At 39.1% G+C, this 21,652-nt stretch overlaps 4 protein-coding genes across 4 annotated transcripts; all 4 read left to right on the forward strand.

The window, feature by feature from the left end:
* The first annotated feature begins 2,657 nt into the window (after nucleotides 1–2,657).
* On the forward strand, nucleotides 2,658–4,299 carry LOC126757200 (sialin-like). The gene is made up of 3 exons (XM_050470905.1): nucleotides 2,658–2,843; nucleotides 2,917–3,999; nucleotides 4,069–4,299. Exons 1-3 carry the CDS (start codon nucleotides 2,658–2,660, stop codon nucleotides 4,297–4,299), a joined length of 1,500 nt encoding a protein of 499 aa, XP_050326862.1.
* Nucleotides 4,300–7,965: 3,666 nt separating this feature from the next.
* LOC126757196 (putative inorganic phosphate cotransporter) lies at nucleotides 7,966–9,712 on the forward strand. Its single transcript, XM_050470901.1, has 3 exons — nucleotides 7,966–8,187; nucleotides 8,290–9,369; nucleotides 9,440–9,712. Exons 1-3 carry the CDS (start codon nucleotides 8,002–8,004, stop codon nucleotides 9,635–9,637), a joined length of 1,464 nt encoding a protein of 487 aa, XP_050326858.1. The 5' UTR covers nucleotides 7,966–8,001; the 3' UTR covers nucleotides 9,638–9,712.
* Nucleotides 9,713–10,535: 823 nt separating this feature from the next.
* LOC126757191 (putative inorganic phosphate cotransporter) lies at nucleotides 10,536–12,670 on the forward strand. The gene is made up of 3 exons (XM_050470894.1): nucleotides 10,536–10,905; nucleotides 10,970–12,052; nucleotides 12,127–12,670. Exons 1-3 carry the CDS (start codon nucleotides 10,720–10,722, stop codon nucleotides 12,373–12,375), a joined length of 1,518 nt encoding a protein of 505 aa, XP_050326851.1. The 5' UTR covers nucleotides 10,536–10,719; the 3' UTR covers nucleotides 12,376–12,670.
* A 3,245-nt stretch (nucleotides 12,671–15,915) lies between these two features.
* Nucleotides 15,916–17,592, forward strand: LOC126757195 (putative inorganic phosphate cotransporter). Its single transcript, XM_050470900.1, has 3 exons — nucleotides 15,916–16,101; nucleotides 16,166–17,248; nucleotides 17,324–17,592. The coding sequence occupies exons 1-3, from the start codon at nucleotides 15,916–15,918 to the stop codon at nucleotides 17,570–17,572; spliced, it is 1,518 nt and encodes a 505-aa protein (XP_050326857.1). The 3' UTR covers nucleotides 17,573–17,592.
* Nucleotides 17,593–21,652: the final 4,060 nt, after the last annotated feature.

Genomic DNA, 21,652 nt, shown 5'->3' on the forward strand with positions numbered 1-21,652 from the left:
AAAGTGTAAGGAGCGAAATTGATCGCCGAAAAATAATAAAATATTTTTTTGAAACATTAAACTTTAAACTGCTTCCATTGCTAGACTGCTTTTGAATGTGCTGGGCTTATGAATCCCCATTTGTGCAAATAAATTCCTCGGTATCCCGTACACATTTCTCTTTTCCTTTCTTCAAGACGTAACCTTCTCCGTGGCCTTGAAAGATGAATGCAGCGCACACTTAATATCCATTTCTCGCTACCTCATCAAAAGTCACATGTCAGCAACTAAGAGTACGCTTACTTCTCATAGAAGTTTATTGAACTCTAAACTTCAAGTTCATTGCCAAAATTCTATGACAAAGAAATTAAAAGATATGTTTATTTATAAAATAAGATGTTGTTTTGTCTATTTATATATAACATTAGCATTCAAACAGTCGTCGACGAAAATAATCGTAGCTGATTCGTTATAAGCAGATTATTATTATAACCCAAAGATTACACAACCTTTGTGAGGGTTGTATCCGCTTAAATATGTCAAATCAACGGAAAAACCGAGAATGATACCGCTTGGTCTCACGTTGCAAGACCGGGTCAAAACTATTTAGAAAACAGCGGCTCGGAAGTTTTGCCTGAGAATTAAAATCGTGACACATGCAACGAAATGGTTCGTTAAATTCAAAATTTCATCTATCACATTTTAACAGTAAGGGTCTAAACTGCCCATAAAAGCGAACCGGTATATTAAATTTATATTCATACAGGATAAAAGAATAACTAACTCTTCTAATCAGGATTTTTACTAAGAATATAACACCCAGTATTTATCTAGGACTAGTAAGTGTAGGTAGATTTATAAGTTTGAAATGACTATGGATGTATCGAGGAAGACTTAACCTAGAAACCTATTGGAAATGGCCTAGAAAAATTGTTTTTGAACCCACTTTAATTACATCGTTAGAATGATTTGGTAACAAGGGTTCCATACAACAGAGTTGGTTCCAATATAGTTTTAACCTTTTTTTATTTTAACTTTTAGTTGTAAAAGTGTTTTAGTTACGGATCTCTAAATTTTTTAGACCGCAGAGAATACCTTTTGCTTTCAAGACTATGGTATCAATATGAAGACTAAAATTACGCTTAGTAACTCCCAAATCAACAAAGTTAAATCTTGCTCTAATAAGTAGTCTTTCATTTCATAAGAAGATTGGAGCCCAGATCTACGAGAAAAGCAGATTGCCTTAAAATTTTGAAAACTCAATGGAAATTCATTTCGATAACACCAAGCAATTATTTAAGTATATTTGCAGCAGACACCTTTTACTAATTGAAGTTTATGTTATAAAAAGCTTTAAGTCATCGGCATATAATAAGATATTTAAGAATTTTATGACAGAAGAGATATTGCTAATAAATAACAGGAATGGAATCGGGCCAAATTGACTAACTTGCGGAACACCTGAAGCGAAAATATTTGAATCTGAAAGAGTATCCTCAAATATCACTCATTGTGGTCTATTGTAAAGATCAAAAGATTCCAATTGAAGACATCTTGGTTGAAAGCCCCGAGATCAATCTTATGTACAAGAGTATAGAGATTTACTATATCGAAAGCTTACACTGCCTTTGGTATATAACGTCTGTATACTTGTGTTCCCTGAAACCCAATGTTACATGGCTTACAAATTCAAGTAAATTTGTTAGAGCATATTACCCTTTACCAAATCCATGCTGAGAAGAATAAATTAACGGAGACATGGCAAAAGTTATAGGGTCCACGATGATAGCTTCAAAAAGTTGAGGTATAACTGATAGTTAAGCAAAAGGGTCATTCTAGTACATGACTACACTTCCAGACTGTAGATATTATATACAAAAGTGTATTCTGTAAGTTTCTTAAAATTCCATCACAGTCTGGAAAATATGTATGACAGAGAGTCAAACTGAAAAATTTCATCGAAAAATTGAGTTTAAAAACAAGGAAAAAACTTTAACTTCGGTTGCACCGAAGGTAATATACCCTTCACAGGTGCATTTCTTTTAGTAACTATGTGTCCAGTTTGCATGGAAGCTATATGCTATAGTAATCCGAAAAAATATCTGAGAGAGATATGTACATTAAAGGTTATTTTCTCGAGACCGAAAGAGTAAAATTAAGAGTTAAATAAGGTTAGGTTAAACTGATAGGCCAATAAGACACGCATAGACCAGTTTTGGTCAGATGAAGTTTAGTTTAGAGTTAAATAAATTCATATAATTTATTTAAAACAGTATCCTGTGAGACCCAATCGCACTCTTAGTCTGCTAGTCTATGTCTACAAGCATTTTCCTCGAATTCTTTTTTGGTGGTTACTGTACAACGTTCAAGTTTAATACTAAATGCAGCTGCAAAACGAAGCGAATGCAGAATTAAGATTAACCACGGCCAGCTCTGTGGCAGAATATTTATGATTAGATTTAGAATTAGCTAGATATATAAGAATACTTATTATCATTAGAAATAATATGTTACTGCGTATAAAGTTGCATTTGGCGTGCAGAGAATGTGTTCTTTGTCAATTAATTTATAAAGCGAAATTGCCAGCGGCACCAGACACATTTGGGACTGAGACAGGATCACGAAAGGTCTCTTACAAAAACGAATCACAATTTTTTAAGTCAAAACTGCGCTTAAACATGTTCGAAAAGCGGCGCTGTTCACGAGAAATCGTTGAAAATTTAAGTAGTCCCGTTATAGGCGTGCGACATATGCTGTGCCTGCTAATATTCTGCGGTCTGTGCTTGGTTTATGGCATGCGTGTCAATCTCTCAATGGCCATAGTAGCGATGATGGACAATACAGCTGCGAATCCGAACTTTCCAGTAAGTCTTAGTAATATTAAATTCAATTCATTTTCGAACAAATTTAAGCAAACTGTGTGAACCTTTCGCACAGGAATACGCGTGGTCGGAGCAAACGAAGTCACATATACTAAGCAGCTTCTTCTTCGGCTACATATTTGCGCAAGTGCCTGCCGGCAGCTGGGCACGTCGCTACGGTGGCCGCCTACTGCTGTTCATAAGTGTAAGTTTTAGCAGTGCATTGGCGCTGCTCACGCCGCTTAGCGTCAGCGTGGGCGATTGGCCACTGCTCTGTGCGTTGCGTTTCTGTCAAGGCTTAGTGCAGGGCGTCACCTATCCAACTATAGCCACAATTATGGCCGAATGGGCGCCCATTGAGGAGCGCAGCGCTATGCTCACCTATTGCTGTTCGGGTCTGGAATTGGGTATAGTAATGATGCTGGCCAGCAGCGGCATGCTTTGCTCTTCGGATTGGGGTTGGCCAAGCACATTCTATATACCTGGTGCGCTCGGTTTAATATGGTCCGCCATTTGGTTTATATATGGTGCGAGTACACCGGGCAATTGTAAATATATTACGTTAGCCGAGCGCACACTAATCGCCACATCTTTGAAGCGTAACATGGCACAGAATGAGAGTAGTAAAGTGACACATCCGATACCGTGGTTGAAAATCTGCACTTCAAAACCATTTCTGGTGCTCATACTGAGTCAATGTGCATACAGTTGGTGTTTCTGGACTCTGTTGACGCAAATACCATCGTACATTAAAAGCATACTCGACAAAGACATACAAAGTAATGCAATCTATTCGGCACTGCCCTACCTCACAATGCTTGGGCTTTCGCTGGCGCTCTGTCCACTCGCCAGCTATTTGGAGAAATCGAAACGTTTGAATGCGACAGTGAGTCGCAAAATATTCAATACCATCGGTCAGTGGACGCCTGCGGTCACCCTAGTCTATCTAGGCTTTCTACACACCGATCAAGCTGATCTCGCCATTATACTGCTCACACTCACCGTTACTGTTAGCACTGTTACGCACTTTGGTTTTCAAGCTAATCATCTCGACTTGTCGCCACACTTCGCCGGTACTTTAATGGGCATCGCGAATTCGGCGTCGAATATGATGAGCGTTATTGCGCCGCTCGTGGTGGGCTACATCGTCACAGATACGGTATGCGCTTCAAAACAAATTAAAAAAATAAAACAAATGGTTCGTTTTCAATTTTATCTTTATTCACAGAAAAATTTACATCAATGGCGCATAATTTTCTCTTTGGCGGGCGGTATTAGCTTTTTCGGTAATCTAATGTTTCTGTTTTTCGGCACTGCTAAAGTACAGTTGTGGAATGAAGTTCCGCCAATGGTCGTAGAAACGAAGCAGCAGGACGGGCAGCATTTCACGGAGGTGAAAAATGTAGAGAAGGAGGATGGCAATGTTGGTGGTTCGAGAGAGACTTTAAATTTAGTATGATTAAGTTTAATTTTATTTTAAATTCAGGAATATCTTATAGGTCATAATAAATAATTTTTGTAAACAAAAAAATCATACTAGGAACCGAAAGTTAAAAAAAAAACACTAAGGAAAAAATAAGGTATGGCCATTTGTTGTCGGGAAAACGAAGTGAAGGGCATGGCTTGTTCCAAGATAGACGAAATTATCAAAAAAGCAGTTTTGAAATCGACGAAGAGCTGGTGCGTGTCAATTCTCTTTTCACAGGGCTTTTCCAAGATTTGGGGCATGGTAAATAGCAAGTCAGTTGTTGATTTTCCAGGACTAAAGCCATACTGATAAGATCCAATCAGTTTGTTGACGATCTTTTACATAATACGCTCGATAGGACCTTATATACGATATTGAGGGGGCTTATCCCATAGGGGAGTTGTTCTTCAAACGGGTAATTGCTACTCGAACTTCTTCATGGTTAGGCAATGGCACGTCCGCTCCATCGTCATCTCCTGGTGTTGCCCTTTCACTGCCATTCAGCAGTTTGGAGAAGTGTTCCCTTCATAACTTCAGTTTGCTCTGGGCAGCAGTCTCTAGATCACCTCTGGTGGTTCTACAAGAGTATGCTACGGTCTTGAACCCTTCTGTTATTCGCCGCATCTTTTCGTAATATTTTCGAGTATAAGCCCTGTCGTACTCACGCATTTTAGGCTCTCTCTGTATTATCTGCAAATGCGCCTCGCTTCCTTCTTCAACTCACTCTCAACCATCCCGCATGTCTTGTGGTCGATTGCAACGTTGGGAGGAAGGCAGTTTGCTTTCTCTCCACTGTGACACGGTACTGCTCAACGTACTAGCTGTTCATTGACTTTTTCCGTAAGAAGCTTGAAATGCTGGCCAACATTTCCTTTATACCGAGTTGCTAATGAGTGCTCTCAGGGAGCAGGTGTACAAGTCGAGTAAAAAATGGTTCGGCTGTCTGTTGAGATTACAGCTTCTCGACGTCGAACCTTCCTTGTGTTTGTCGACGATCGTTGTTTTGCTGCACAGAGGCGGGTGCGTATCTTTGTTACCACAAACACTGAAGATAAGTATGTCTTCTGTCTATCAGAGCATCGATCTGATTGGTGGCTTTTCGATCCGGGGACAGCAGGTAGCTTGGTGAATATTACTATGCTGGAATCTAGTACTACAGATAACTATATTTCGGGTCCTGGCGAAGTCGATCAGTCTCAATCCATTTGTGGATGTTTCATCATTGAGGCTGAACTTACCAATCGTTGTGCCAAAGATACCTTATTTGACATAGTGACGGGGCAACTCTCTTAGGTGCGGTTCAAGCGTTCACGGAAAACACCGTTGATTAAATCGCGCTTCTCTTTCTTCGGGGCGTGGGCGCAAATAAGCAATATGCTGAGGAACTTCGCTTTCAATTCGATTGTGATTAGAATTCATCCATCCTCCACCGGGATGAATGCCAGAACTCGGCGACAGAGTCTCTCTTCCTCCACGAATCCCACACCGAATTTGCGCTTCTTTATGTGGTTACTCCTAAGGAAGTCGTGAGCTGCTTGAACCATATGTAAAAGAATCGTTTCTGGCCACTCCCAAGTGAATGGCAATCAGAGTACGTTTCTCACTTGCGTGAGCTTCTACGCATAGCTCCATCCTCCCACTTTGTGTTTCAGGGAGATATGTATATTTAATATTGACAATCGCAAGATCACAAAAATCTGATATACGGCATAACCGATGAACAGTACAGAAATCTCATTAGCTTAAATATTTTCATGACTTTTGAATTTTCATTTATAACCAAAAATACTCACCACAAAAGTTCATTGTCATGCTCGTTTGATAAATAATGTGTTTAGTATTAATAAAAACTTTAAAATTTCCACTCGAAATTGCGTCAAGAACATGCAATTATAATCTATTTTATTTTAAAAAAATCATACACTGTAAAAAATATTAAATTAAATTTAAAAAACTTTAGGGCGCAAGTACTGATGGTTTAGTCACAGGTTGAGGCAGAACATTGGCGATATTACTCACTTAGAGCGGCTAAAACAACCTATAGAAGAACAATCCTCAAAGAAATCGGAAAAATCTGATAGTGCGTTGCCACGTAGGAGACGAAATTGGAAAGCGTGTCTTAATAATAATAATAATAATAATATTAGAAATAATGAGTATAATAGAAATCATACATATGTGACCTGGTCTACGAAAAGGGAGCTAACGTGCGAAAACTAGTTTTCCGGGAAGAGCTGTTAAAAATAATCGTCAGTTTCTCGTTATCACATTAATTGCTCTCCTTTTTTTGACACCTAAGCCCCTTTTCCGTAGACCAGGTCACATATGTTAATTTTCAGAAAAAACAACTTTTGTCGGCCGAAATTTTGCCAAAAATCTAATTTTGAATAGTCCTGCGATGCTTTAATTATTTTTTAATTCTCACAATCGTGCTCGCTGAAACTTTTCTTCGTTCAAAATTTCACATTTACATTTTATGGAAAGCGCTGATTTTCGTAAGATCTTACTAAATAGATGGTTTTCAGAAGAAACTCGAACAATTCCGAGAAAACTAATATTTAGAATGACTCACAGACGCCACGGTAAAGAAAAAGAGGTCAATTGGTAAAAAAACTTTTGGTAAGGAGAATTTATGCCTCACAGATTTATAACTATATATATGAGATACAAAAATACATACATATGTACATAGAAGTGGAATACTTTCCTAATTGTTCAAAAAATTGGTTGGTCCCGCTGATGGCAAAAATGGTGAAATAATTTGACTTTTTGTCTGCTAGTCATCTAAATCCCAAATGGTCTGTGGGTACACTATGTTATCAGTATACAAGTATTCCTCAGGGCAAGAGTTTGCTACTTTATTTAGTATAAAAAAAAACTATTTGAAATCTACTTGGAAGTTGCTACGTGGGTGGTTAAAAAATCTTATAGTTGTATACGGCAGTCAAATTCAACATTAGCTTACAACCCGATTCAGATCTTTGGGACTTGATCGTATAAGAAGATTAGTTGAACAAAAAGTTCGCCCGAGGCATAATTAAGCCTATATCCAGCAGAATGTCATCTATTCCAGGCAAAATAAAGTATTATTCACTAGTTAAATAATAAAATAACTCTACTGCTTTTACCTTTGTTTATACCAGCGGATTTTTTACCGTGTTCCCATTTAGCGTTGGGAATAAGTAAATAAATAAATACAGTAGCTATTGTACCTATATTTCGTAGCTTTCTACGCAGATTTATGGCCGCGGCGCAGCATAAGTAAATACTGTATTTTAATGACAACGTTTGAATGCTTTCCAAATATGGCGGCTGCTCTTATTTTAACTCCTCTCAAACCAAACCGTACATACAGCGAACAAAGTTGACGATAACAGGATTGTGGGTGTTTGTATGAAGGTGTATTTGAAATGCAATTGTTGTTATTATTGTTGCAACATTTATATACATTTCAGCATTAATGCTCATTATCATCAAATTATTTATTTATATCAACATATACATTCGCATATGTATACCATGACACAGACATATCTTATCACTTCACTGGATGGATTCGTTGGATGCATTAATCATATTTTCCTTTAAAATAGAGTCGCTTGATGCGTACAGAAGAGTTTGTGCGCGCAACCATCGCCGGTGAAAGTCGCTAAATGCTTATTACGCAGCAAATTCAAAGACAAGAGCAGTGATATGGTGACAACACGACGATTTTCACTTGAGCCGAATGGCAATTTCAAGGGTAAGACGATAGGATTTAGGCACTTGCAGTGTCTGCTCATATCCTTGGGCTTCAGTTTGCTCTTCGCCATGCGTGTAAATCTCTCTGTGGCCATTGTGGCTATGATGGACAATAAGGGCTCGAATCCAGACTTTACGGTGTGTATTTGTTTCACAATTACGCTAAACTATTTTACCATTACGTAAGCGGTAAACGCTTGAGGTTGGTTAACTAATGTGCGCTTTTTCTTCTCTTTGCAGGAATACCATTGGTCACAGCAGACGAAATCACATATACTGAGCAGCTTCTTCTGCGGTTACATTTTAGTGCAAATACCGGCCGGTGGTTGGGCGCGTCGCTTCGGTGGACGCTTACTACTGCTGCTCAGTGTCACGCTTAGCAGCATTTTCGCACTAATCACACCGCTTAGTGTCAGTTTGGGCGGTTGGCAACTGTTATGTATGCTGCGCTTCTGTCAGGGTCTGTGTCAAGGCGTTACGCTGCCGACCATAGCAACGCTGATGTCCAAATGGGCACCGATTGAGGAGCGTAGTGCCTTACAAACTTATTGCTATTCGGGCGCTCAGTTGGGTATAGTTGTGATGTTGGCCACCAGTGGTGTGCTTTGCTCCTCATCGTGGGGTTGGCCGAGCACTTTCTACCTACCCGGTTTGTTGGGTTTAGTTTGGTCGGGCCTGTGGCTAGTGTTCGGTGCAAGCACACCACGCCATTGCAAGCACATTTCGGCGGGTGAGCGTGCCATGATCGAGGAGTCGTTGGGACACGACACCAAGAGCGCTGAATTCGCTAAAACACATGCTGTGCCGTGGAAGCAAATATTTACGTCGAAACCATTTTTGGTGTTGATCTTCAATCATTGTACAAATAATTGGTGTTTCTGGACGCTGCTCACACAAATACCGTCGTACATTAACAGCGTACTCGGCAAGGACATCAAGAGTAATGCTTTGCTCTCGTCGCTGCCTTACATAACTATGTTGGCATTATCTATGATCTGCTGCCCGCTAGCGAGTTGGCTGGAGAAATCGAAATTGCTGAATGCAACCGTGAGTCGGAAGATCTTTAATACCATCGGTCAGTGGATACCGGTCGTCACGCTTGTGTCGCTCGGCTATCTGCAGCCAGATCAAGGCGATTTGGCAATCATTTTGTTAACCGTAACTGTTGCCATCAATACAATTGGCCACTTCGGCTACGCGGTGAACCATCTGGACTTGGCGCCCAACTTCGCCGGCACCCTTATGGGCATAGTCAACTGTTCGGCTAATGTGATGAGTATCATAGCACCGTTGGTGGTGGGTTACATCGTCACCGATACGGTATGTAGCAGTATTTGTATTATATAATCCACAATCATTACTGAGACCTTTTTATTCTTCTGAAAATCAGACAAACGTCTATCAGTGGCGCATAATCTTCACAGTGGCTGGCGGCATGAGCTTTTCGGGCAATCTGATGTTCCTGATTTTTGGTACCGCCAAACAGCAGCCATGGAATAACCCTCCACAAATCGTGCAGGAAGCAGAACCTCTCAAGAGTTTAGGCCTCGATGCAAAGCAGTTGGAAAGAGAGCAAGAGAAGGTTTGAGCGACGTGTTTGAAAACGGTTCAGTATTGAAATTAGTTTATAATTAATCTTAATTTTTTTAGTATTACATAATGTTAAGTCTAGCTTAAGGACTAGGCATACAAATATAAAGCTTTCGAATATATTTCTGCAAAGTTGTAATTAAATCGATAAATATGCCTACAACAAATCACTAGAAGAGAGTTTTAATATTTGGTAATAGCTCTCCAATTGGGAATGACACTGCTCTTGCTTTCGAAATCTGTGAGTATTATCACTTCACTAAGCAGAGTTTACCAAGAGTTTCCAAACAAAAAAATAAAAATACTGGGTAGTGGAAAATGTCTTTTCGTAGTTGTAATAAAAAGTGTGTAACTATTGCTTCGCAAGCAGCGCCCAATATCTGATCTATATTTCTCTCCTAGAAAAAAGCCTCCTATAAACCGAGCGCTATTTTGAGAAACGAAAAAATAGGAAAACCTCCGACAAAGATTTGCCAGAGTTGTAAATGCCGATTACAGCCACATATAGAAACGATAAGATAACCTTGTGTCGGCGCTTAAAAATTTTATTTTTAGTATATATAACCAATCATATAACTTGTGAGATACTAAAAAGACCGCAATTTATTTTTGGGAAATCTCAAACTATTCCACACAGAGTCATAAAAGTATGAGATTATGTTTTAAAACAAATAAACAGAGACACAAGATTACGAGTAATTTAAGAAACAGTTTATTTTGACATTAAATATGCTAAATCTCAACTTTTTTTGTCGCGTGAGTACTCAAGACGTAAGAAAGCTCTCCATCAACTTCAGAGTTTAGGTATATGCCATAAAGCTCATGGCTTTAAAGCGGCGTATATCTATATTTAGATTAGCCTAGACATTTCTATCTCACCATTTTAATCACTTAATATCCATTTGTTATCACTAAAGCAGAAAATAATTTCCAGAGTGAAAGAAGAGTCTCGGAAACGAAAAGAAAAACAAAATAAATTTATATAAAACCTGTGTACATTGAAGAACCAAATCATTTGTGAGTGCAGTCGTCGAAACACAGTTTACATGCCAGTGGTCAACAAGTAACACACTTGCAGTCATGGTGCTGGATCAACGCTATTCTATTGAGCCTAGCAGCCAATTTAAGGGCAAAATCTTTGGTTATCGCCATCTACAATGTCTGCTGATTTTTATGGGATTCCTTTTGGTTTTCGCGACGCGCGTCAATTTATCAATTGCGATCGTGGCGATGATGGATAATAAGGCGGCAAATCCGGATTTTCCCGTGAGTGAAATTTCGTGCTTATACCGCGTACAAAAAGTTAACTTTTCTACCCGAATGCTTGCAGGAATACGCGTGGTCCGAGCAAACCAAATCGCATATACTCAGCAGCTTCTTCTGCGGTTTCATTTTGCTACAGATACCCGGCGGTGCTTGGGCGCGTCATCTCGGTGGTCACATTTTGATGCTGGTTAGCATTGGTGTCAGCAGTGTTTTAGCGCTGCTAACGCCGCTAAGTGTGAGCATCGGCGGATGGCCTCTACTGTGTGCACTGCGTTTCACGCAGGGTCTGTTACAGGGTGTTATATTACCATCTGTTGCAACGATATTGGCAAAATGGGCGCCCGTGGAAGAACGCAGCGCCATGCAAACATTTATCTACTCAGGCTCTCAGTTGGGCATTGTGTTGATGTTGGCTACAAGTGGCAATCTTTGCTTATCGCGTTGGGGTTGGCCGAGCACTTTCTATTTGCCTGGCGCTTTGGGCTTAATTTGGTCTGTACTTTGGTACATATTTGGTGCGAGTACGCCACGTGATTGTAAGCATATCTCAGTGGAAGAACGCAATATGATTGAAAACTCGTTGGGGCATGATAAAAAGGCAGGGAAGAAAATAGATGAGAAACACCCAGTGCCATGGAAACGTATTTTTACATCCAAACCATTCCTAGTGACACTCGTAAATAGCTGTGCTAACGACTGGTGCTTTTGGACTTTGCTCACACAAATACCATCGTATATAAAAAGTGTACTCGGAAAAGACATCAACAGTAATGCATTGATCTCAGCGCTACCTTATATGTCCATGTTTACTTTGTCTATGATACTCTGTCCCGTTGGCACTTGGTTGGAGAAGTCGAAACGTCTGAACCCAACTGTAAGTCGTAAGATATTCAATACAATCGGTCTGTGGGGTCCCGCAATAGCGCTAATATGTTTGGGTTATTTGCGTCAAGATCAAGGCGATCTGGCAATTGGGTTGCTAACGGCAACCATCACCTTCAGTACCCATGTGAATTTTGGCCATGCGGTGAATCATCTGGACTTGGCGCCGAATCTAGCTGGCACTCTTCTCGGCATTGCTAATTGTGGTTCCAATATGACGGGTATCATAGCACCACTCGTTGTCGGTTATGTTGTCACTGAAGCGGTTAGTTGAAGTAAATTAAAGGCTTGTGTTACATTTTCACTAATCTATTTTCTTTTTTTATTTATTTCTAATAGACAAATATCCATCAATGGCGCATAATATTCTTTCTATCCGCTGGCATTACTTTTGTCGGTAATCTCTTTTTTCTCATTTTCGCCACAGCTAAGGTGCAGCACTGGAATGAGCCACCACGCGAAGTTACTCCGATCGAGCAACTAGAGCAACTGGTCGATGGTTTGGGCGAGCCTCAGAACGCAGCAGAAGAACCCGAGGATGGAGATGGAGATGTTAAAAAAATCGATGTGGAACAGAGCACCGTTTAGATTGGCTTTGTGGAAAGATTTTTGTAAAAAATAAATTAAAAGTTCGAAAACCTGATAAAAAACAATATCTAAAAGTTTGAGCGTTGAAATCAAAGCCTTTTAAGCAAGACAACTATTTGGTAGACCTCTAATTGTGCATCAGATATACGAGATGATGGTTGATGACCTTGTACACATATAAACTTTTAAGACATTTGCTGTTGATAAAACTTCAGATGCACTGATACTTTTACTGTTACATTTATGGAGAGATAAATAAAGCATATGACGATTGAGAATTAATTGAACAACACTACTGACTTCATTTTTTTATATTCTAAATATAAGCAAATAAAAATAGGGAAGAGCTAGATTCGGGTGAATAAAAAGTTGAATAGCAGAAAAAAATTAAATTACCAAACTTTTTTTTGAAACAAAAATTACAATAATATATTGAGTCCTTCTAAAACCGTATATAAAGGGTGATCCACTTCGAGGTTCCCTACTTTTCTAAGGAAACATCACAGAAACTTCAAATTTAATGCAGAATTTTTATTATGATTTAAAAGATCTTTCTTAGGCATTTATTTTTTGAAGAATATCTTTTTTAAAAGTTGGTCAAATGCTTCACCAATTCTCGATGACTCGTTCGAGCATTTCAACTGGTAACTGCAGAATGATATGCGTGATCCAAACTCCAAGGCTTGAATTGAAGCGGGATTGGCCGTATAAACTTTAGACTTTACATATCTCTACAGGAAAAAGTCTTACGGCCAATCGATCGGCTCAAAACGTGAAATTATCTGCTAACTGAAGTGTTCTCTCAATAAATCCATTAATTGATGCGATTTGTGAGAAAAGGCGCCGTCTTGTTGAAACTAATGTCGCCGAGATACCGTGCTTCAATTTCAGGCATCGTGGATTAACATGGCACGATAACGGTAGCCATTGACGGTTATGTTCTCACTGGCATCTTTTTGAAGAAAAATGGACAGATAATTCCACCGGCCCTTAAACCACAAGAAACCTTTGTTTTTTCTGAGTGAAATGAATATCTTCAGGTTGCTAAATGTGACAATTTCGCTTGTTTACATACCCATTGAGCCAGAAATAGGACTCATCGTCGCATCTTCTTCACAAAGTCTTTCCATATGTTAGTCCGTGTTGTTGCGAACGGCGCCGAATCGACTCTCCACGGCCTTCATGTACACTCTCAGCTAAGGCTACTTCACTGCTCGCTGGACGTGGTCTATTCGGTCGAATATTATCCAATAATGAATGTTGGGTCTCAAGATGGGTGATGGTGTTGCGAATAGTACGCTCAGTAGATCGATTACGTTGAACATAATTGATGTGAGTCTGTAAGACCCAAGGCATTTAACGCAGGGTTAATGGTATTTATTATACATATATCTATTGTAATAATATGTTTACATCTCAGCGAGTCTTATCGCGCCGTTTTAATCACTTAATATCCATTAGTTATCTCTAAATGCACTACTTGTTGACTGATTTACTTTGGCTCTTTGCAAAGGGTGTATTTTTAGAGGTACAAAAATTTTATAAAAAAAATAAGAAATAAAAATAAACTAAACAGCTTTTCTGCAGGCTCATACTATATCAGTCGGAGATGTTCCACAGAAAAGATAATTCACTAGACGTATACCCAAAAATGTGGTCTAGCAGAGTTGAATCCGATGACAAGTTGACCACTTTACACAACTACCATGACATTAAATTTGACCCAGGCTGATTGAATCGAAAAATAAACAAGTTTCCTAGATTGGTACAACACTTGCTTATGGTCGTTTGAAGTTTGAGCTGCACATGTCACTTAGTGTATTTGACAGCTGTTTGTTTACGACACGAACGTTTTCTCTGTCCATTTTCAACATGGAAAAAATATGACAACGAGTTTACAGGAGATTTTGTGTTTTCGGGTGTTTTTGGATGGCACAAGCTTTCAGCGAAGACCGTTAAGTCATCGTAAACTTGGCTTGTTCAGTCACCTCTAATAATGGCGATATGTATATAAGAACCAATGCTTGTTAAACATGGTGTTGTCATCACAGAGATAGCAGAAGGCCACAACATCTCGTATGGATCGATTCAATAAATTTATTTTAATGTTTTGGGTATGTAGCGTGCCAATGCTAGCCTCGTACGACGTGAATCATTCGCAAAAACTACACCGAGTAGATGTCGCAAATAGATGCTTGACAATGTAGCTGAAGACTCAAATACCTGAGTTTATGAATATGTATATTGAGTAGTCGAAAATTTTTTATCGTTGAAAAAGTCGATGAAATTATGAAAAATATTGGCCAGGATCGTCCCATAAGCAGCCATGACATCGCTAAGAAACTTAGCATTCATCATTAAACGGTTTTGAACCATTTAAAAAGGTATGGCTACAAAAAAATAGCTCGATGTTTGGGTACCGGATGAATTGTCTGTGAAAAATTTAATGGACTGAATGAACATCTGCGATTCTTTGCTGAAATGAAATAAAATCGAACTATTTCTAAAGCGAATGGTAACAGGAGACGAAAAGTGGATTAAATACGACAATAATGTGCGAAAAAGATCATGATCCAAGCATGGTGAAGCTCAGCTAATGGTCGCAAAGCCAGGATAGTCATCTCGGAAGGTTATGTTGAGTGTTTGGTGAGATTGAAAAGGAATCATCCACTATGAACTGTTCCAGCATGGTCGAACCATTGATTCTATATTTAACTGCCAACAACTGATGAGATTGAAGCAAGCAATTGAAAAAAAGGCCGGAACTGATCAACAGAAAGCGCTTCGTCTTCCATCAGGCCAACGCTGAACCACACACCTTTTTAATGACTCGGCAAAAACTTGTAGAGCTTGGCTGGGAAATTTTAGTGCATCCACCATATAGCCCTGACCTTGCACCATCAGACTACCGCTTTTTTGGTCAATGCAGAACTCCCTTAGTAAGTAAGTAAAGTTGGCTTCAAGAGAAGCCTGTAAAAGTTTCTTGCCGCAGTTTTTCGCCGAGAACCAGAAGAGAACTTGTGAATATTTCGGGGTCAAATGTGATCAGATGGTATATATTTTATGATATGATTTGGCAACCAAAAATTGGTCCCAATAAAGTAACGGTTTCATACAGTATGCCTTATGTCATTGCTTCTATTTTGACTTTTCTACATTCAGTTTTAAAGAAGAAGAGTCCAATTATGGTGCGCCAAACAAATTACATTGGATAATATATCCTTGTAGATATCAAGTCGCTCGTAAAATCTCTTTAGTGTTATTTACATTTCAAATAATGAATTGTTGCACGTTTGATTATCCATTTTACAGGTTATCATTCTTCTAGAAAATGTGTTTGCTCCAAAAACATCACTTTATACTTTTATGGGGGTATGTAAACCTGGGCAACTAGGAAACATAGTGCAAAAAAGAAACGTAAACAGTATTCTTTTTGAGATTCTGTGTACATTGCAGCATGAAATCATCTGTAAGTGCAGTCTTAAAAAATCACTTGCATCTCTTACTTGTCAGTTGCCATTAACTGTCGAGCCTAGAGCAATGGTTACGGAACGACGCTATTCTATTGAGCCTAGCGGCAAATTTAAGGGCACAACTATTGGATATCGCCACCTGCAATGTCTGCTAATTTTTACAGGCTTCTGTCTGATTTTCGCAACGCGAGTTAATATTTCCATTGCGATCGTGGCGATGATGGATAATAAGGCGGCAAATCCCGATTTTCCCGTGAGTGAAATAAGTTTGCTTGATAGAAAAGACAAAATGTGCTATTTTCTTGGAATACTTGCAGGAATACGCGTGGTCCGAGCAAACCAAATCGCATATACTCAGCAGCTTCTTCTGCGGTTACATTTTGCTACAGATACCCGCGGGTGCGTGGGCCCGTCGTCTCGGTGGTCGTTTGTTATTGTTGATCAGCATCAGTATTTCTAGTCTTTTAGCGCTGCTAACACCATTCGCCGTCAGCATTGGAAATTGGCCACTATTGTGTGCCGTACGTTTTTTCCAAGGTCTGCTACAGGGTGTCTTATTTCCAACGGTTGCAACCATTATGTCCAAATGGGCGCCCGTCGAAGAACGCAGCGCCATGCAAACGTTTGTCTACTCCGGTGCTCAGTTGGGCATTGTGGTGATGTTGGCTACAAGTGGCAATCTTTGCTCATCGCGTTGGGGTTGGCCGAGCACCTTCTATTTGCCTGGCGCATTGGGCTTAATTTGGTCTCTACTTTGGTATACATTTGGAGCGAGTACGCCTCGTGATTGTAAGCATATTTCGATGGAAGAGCGCGATATGATTGAAACTTCGTTGGGACATGACAAGCAGATAACGGCGGAAAATAAAGTGAAGCAGATTGTACCATGGAAACATATTTTTACATCGAAGCATTTTTTGGTAGTTCTCTTGAATCATTGTGCCAACGATTGGTGCTTTTGGACTTTGCTCACACAAATACCATCGTATATAAAAAGTGTGCTCGGAAAGGATATTAAGAGTAATGCATTAATCTCTGCGCTGCCATATCTTTCTATGTTTACTTTGTCTATGATACTTTGTCCACTGGCAAGTTGGTTGGAGAAGTCGAAACGCTTGAAGGCAACTGTAAGTCGTAAGGTCTTCAACACGATCGGTCTATGGATATCTGCCGCGATGCTCGTTTCTTTGGGCTTCTTGCGTAAAGATCAAGGCGATTTAGCGATTGCCTTGCTAACTGCAACCGTTGCCATTAGCACCACTTCGCATTTTGGTTATTCAGTGAATCATCTGGACTTGGCGCCGAATCTGGCTGGCACTCTACTGGGTATTGCTAATTGTGGCGCCAACATGATGGGTGTTATAGCGCCGCTCCTTGTTGGTTATGTTGTTACCGATACGGTTAGTATTTAAGAAGACTAGACAACTCTATTATATCCACATGTGTTGTTGCTCTTCTTGTAATTTTCCAAACAGACAAATATCCACCAATGGCGCACAATATTCTTCATCGCCGGCGGCTTTGCTTTTATTGGCAATTTCTTCTTTCTCATTTTCGGCACCACTAAGGTGCAGTGGTGGAATGAGCGACCACGCATTATTTCGGAGGCTGAACAGTTGGAGCATCTTGTCGTTAGTTTGGATAAGACTCTCACTACTAACAACAAAATTAAAGAACCTGCTGGAGATATTCAAAAATCGGATGTGGAACACAGTACCGTATAATTTTCAATGCGGAGTAGCCAAAGTGTTATTGACAGTATGTTGTTAATTGAAATTGTTCATTTTTGTAATGAAGTCCACAAAGCCACTTATATAAACAATTTTTGTTCTCTAAATATTTTTTTCAGACAGCGCTGCTAAGATTATATACATATATAATTTGTTACAAAGATAATATTTTTTATAATTTCTATTCAATTTAAATATAAAAACATAACATTTATAACTTTTGTGTTTGAAATCAAGAAAATAAACGCTAAATTTTAAAAGAGAAACTTGGTGTGTTCAGTCAAAAGAGCCTTGAGAGACTAGAGTCCGTTACCGTTAACTTATCATAAAAAATCAAACGCATAACCTTACTTCATCGTACAATAACCTACCTCAACTTAACTTAATCAAAGTAAGCCCCCGTGTCTTTATTCGCTTGGAGTTCTATTTCGCTCTTTAATTAAGAGACTTATTTTTTCTCTAAAATATTTATCTAAACAATTGTAAGAATTACATAAGGTGCTCTTGAACCCATGTTCTCCAAGCTCAAGTGCATTGCTAAAGAAAAGTGTGTCAGAGATCATTCTTTGTCATTTCGATAGTTCATATCTTTGTGTAATATATAAGAAGTTCAAGGGCCAGATTTCAAAAGCGATTAAGTCTCTAGGTGGTATTTAATCAACGGTTTGTCAAGCTTATATGTACATGAAAAATTAAAAAAATATCTCCTTCAATCATACATATACGAGTATATAAAAAGGGTGATTCATTTCGAGGTTCCATACTTTTTTAAAGAAAGACACAGAAACTTCGAATTTAATGTGAAATCTTTATTATCATTCGAAAGAAAATATTTGGCATTTATTATACCCTAAACAGGGTATATTAAGTTTGCCACGAAGTTTGTAACAACCAGAAGGAAGCGTCGGAGACCCTACAAAGTATATACTTATATATAAATGATCAGTATGTTGAGTTGAGTCGATTTAGCCATGTCCGACTGTCTGTCTGTCCGTCTGCCTATATATATACTAACTAGTCCCTCAGTTTTTAAGATATCATTTTGAAATTTTGCTAACGTCATTTGCTCTTCAAGAAGCTGCTCATTTGTCGGAATTGCCGATATCGGACCACTATAACGTATAGCTGCCATACAAACTGAACGATCGGAATCAAGTTCTTGTATGGAAAACTTTTGCATTTGACAAGATATATTCACGAAATTTGGTATAGGTTATTTTCTATGGCAACAATGTAATCTCCGAAGAAATTGTTCTCGAAATTTGACATGGATTACTGCTTAAGGTAATAACATAATCTCCGAAAAAATTGTTCAGATCGGATTACTATAGCTTATAGCTTCTATACAAGCTGAACACATAGCTACTAAAAGAAATGCAGCTGTGAAGGGTATATTAGCTTCGGTGCAGTCGAAGTTAACGTATTTTCTTGTTTTTTGACAAAAAATCTTTTTCAAATGTTGGCCACGGCTACGTCTCAGATGGTACATCCGTTTCGTCCAATTTTGGATGATTCGTTCGAGCATTTCGACTGGTAACTGACGAATAATGCACGTGGTACCTGAATCGAACCAGGATTACCCGTATAGACTAAAGTTTAGCGATGTGATATCACATGATCTTGGTGGGCAATCGACCGGACCAAAACGTGAAGTTATCTGCTCACTGAAGTGTTCCCTCAATAAATACATTGATTGATACGATGTGTGGGAAATGACGCCGTCTTGTTGAAACCTAATGCCGCCGGGATCATGAACTTCAATTTCAGGCAACAAATAGTCGGTTATCATGGCGCGTTAACGATCGCTATTGACGCTTACATTCTCTCCGGCATCTTTTTGAAAAAAATATGGACCGATGATTCCATTGGCTCACAAACAACACCAAACATTTTTTTGAATGAAATTTCAGCTTTTGAATCTCTTCACGTTGCTTATCGTCCCAAATGCGACAATTTCGCTTGTTTACACACCCATTGAGACAGAAATGGGCCTCATCGCTGAACAAACTTTGCCTTCAAACCGTCGGATCTTCTTGGAACTTTTCAAGAGCCCACAGAACAAACACATGTCGCTCGGGAAAGTTAAGGTTCTTGTATATGATGTATGCTCTCAATTTAAGATCTCGACGTAAAATGCGCCAAGTCCATATGTTAACCCGACTTGCTGCGATCGGCGTCCTCTCACGATGAAATTCTAACTTCTAAAGAAAAGTAATACGACAGTTTGACACGATTTCTGCGTGGTCTGTCAAAATAAGGGTACTACTTGGATCACCCCTTATATATATATATATATATATATGCTATATTACTCATTTCATGTCACGGGACTACCGGTTATTACCGGTTTATTACGTAAGCATCTGCTGGTAATCTAAGAAGAGATTTGAAATAGTTATCACAAAGCCAACACACTGCGCTGTACAAAACTGTCAACTATGTTTACTCCTAGTGTGAATCGGCTGACAGATACCGTGCAAATAACTGTGTTAATGGTTGTTGACACTTCGTGCAAATAAATTTAAACCTTTTTTAACGTGAGTGGTTTTTTTATTTAATGCAGAGAGATAAATAAAATATATGTCTACATAATAATTATATTCATTTGACTATATGTTTTATCTTTATTTGGTGGCGTCACGGAATTTCTTGCTATGTACTACTCTCTTTAAATTTTCGCTATTTCCATATGAAGTATAAAGAAACTAATTAAGGTAAAAGTCTAGTTAGGTAGACAGTAAACCTTCGAGAAAGGGATCTCATAGGGACTGCTATATACAGTCCTCTGCGAAGTCATTAATTAACTAAGTAAAAATTAATTAGTGTAATTAGATCTCATAAGTCGACAATGAGTCAATACAAATCTGCTCGAGGGTTTTATTTCTATTCCCTCCAGCTCGGCAGGATGTCTGAAAGTTTGAACATCCAGGTGTTTAAACTTCGATCTCACAAAGGCTTACAATGAAGAAGGAAATAATGTTTGAACCTCGTCTTGTTCCAAACAGCTCCTACAACTAGCATTCTCAATCTTCGGACATCGGAAAGACAATGATCATTAAGTACCGCTATAACTAGGCCTTATAGAGAGCAAAGAGATTACTATACTTCTTGCAATCTACTTTTGGACTAAAATTTAGGAATAAGAGCGGGCGAAAATCGCAGTTCAAAAAGTAATGTGGGTCTATAACTTCTACTTTATTGTTGTAGCCACTGCTTACGGCGTTATAACCAAGTTTAGAACGGAGCGTTCTTCCTTTCCGCTGTTTGGCCGCATTCCATGTGTAGCCAGGTCCTTCTCCACTTGGTCTTTCCAACTTTGTGGAGATCTGCCTCCTCCTCTATTTACCCCGATGGACACTGGGTCGAATAATCTCAGACCGTAGTCGCTGCATCGCACCATCGACCGCAGTACTTGCAGTACCATAAATCTTGCGCAGAATTTTCTCTCAAAAACTCGTAATACCGATTCATCATATGTTGTCATCGTCCATGCGTCCGCATATAGAAGGACGGGGATGATGAGACATTACTTGTAGAGTTTGGTTTTTGTTCGTCGAGAGAGGACTTTATTTCTCAATTGCCTACTCAGTCCTAAGTAGCACCTTTTGGCAAGAGTTATTCTGGTTGGATTTCGCGGCCGATATTTTTCGAAGTTATGGCCGTCAACAGTGACGTGGGAGCCAAGTCGTAAATGCGTTTTTTCACAATTTCAACCCTTAGTAAAGAATAATACAAAACCGTCATATTCAAAATTATTCTGAAACTTAAATGTGTTCCTATCTTTCTGGCCAGTTTTGAATTCCATTCCAAAAGAACTGCGCCAGCTTAGTGACTAAGAATGAATTAATCCAATTTTTGATACACGGTTCTGGTGTGAACCGTATTCCCGTGAGGACGCTTTGCATAAACCGACTCAAATGGTAGTCACCACCTAATGTATCCGTCTGTTTAACAATTTATTATTTCTATGGCGTTCTTTGTCTTGCAAGTCAAATTTACCACTTTTAAACCAACCATCCGCTTTTTGCTGGAACATGTCTACCGTAGTCTTTCACTAAAATAAGATGACTTTCG

Source organism: Bactrocera neohumeralis, chromosome 4 (genome assembly GCF_024586455.1).
Source record: "Bactrocera neohumeralis isolate Rockhampton chromosome 4, APGP_CSIRO_Bneo_wtdbg2-racon-allhic-juicebox.fasta_v2, whole genome shotgun sequence".
NCBI classification, from domain to species: domain Eukaryota; kingdom Metazoa; phylum Arthropoda; class Insecta; order Diptera; family Tephritidae; genus Bactrocera; species Bactrocera neohumeralis.

Bases quoted from the DNA above. Each gene is read 5' to 3' on its own strand.
- LOC126757191 (XM_050470894.1), top strand. From the start codon at position 10,720: ATGGTGCTGGATCAACGCTATTCTATTGAGCCTAGCAGCCAATTTAAG. The intron at 10,906-10,969 runs GTGAGTGAAATT...GAATGCTTGCAG, and splicing joins CGGCAAATCCGGATTTTCCC to GAATACGCGTGGTCCGAGCA. The intron at 12,053-12,126 runs GTTAGTTGAAGT...TATTTCTAATAG, and splicing joins GTTATGTTGTCACTGAAGCG to ACAAATATCCATCAATGGCG.
- LOC126757196 (XM_050470901.1), top strand. From the start codon at position 8,002: ATGGTGACAACACGACGATTTTCACTTGAGCCGAATGGCAATTTCAAG. The intron at 8,188-8,289 runs GTGTGTATTTGT...TTCTCTTTGCAG, and splicing joins GCTCGAATCCAGACTTTACG to GAATACCATTGGTCACAGCA. The intron at 9,370-9,439 runs GTATGTAGCAGT...TCTGAAAATCAG, and splicing joins GTTACATCGTCACCGATACG to ACAAACGTCTATCAGTGGCG.
- LOC126757195 (XM_050470900.1), top strand. From the start codon at position 15,916: ATGGTTACGGAACGACGCTATTCTATTGAGCCTAGCGGCAAATTTAAG. The intron at 16,102-16,165 runs GTGAGTGAAATA...GAATACTTGCAG, and splicing joins CGGCAAATCCCGATTTTCCC to GAATACGCGTGGTCCGAGCA. The intron at 17,249-17,323 runs GTTAGTATTTAA...TTTTCCAAACAG, and splicing joins GTTATGTTGTTACCGATACG to ACAAATATCCACCAATGGCG.
- LOC126757200 (XM_050470905.1), top strand. From the start codon at position 2,658: ATGTTCGAAAAGCGGCGCTGTTCACGAGAAATCGTTGAAAATTTAAGT. The intron at 2,844-2,916 runs GTAAGTCTTAGT...CCTTTCGCACAG, and splicing joins CTGCGAATCCGAACTTTCCA to GAATACGCGTGGTCGGAGCA. The intron at 4,000-4,068 runs GTATGCGCTTCA...CTTTATTCACAG, and splicing joins GCTACATCGTCACAGATACG to AAAAATTTACATCAATGGCG.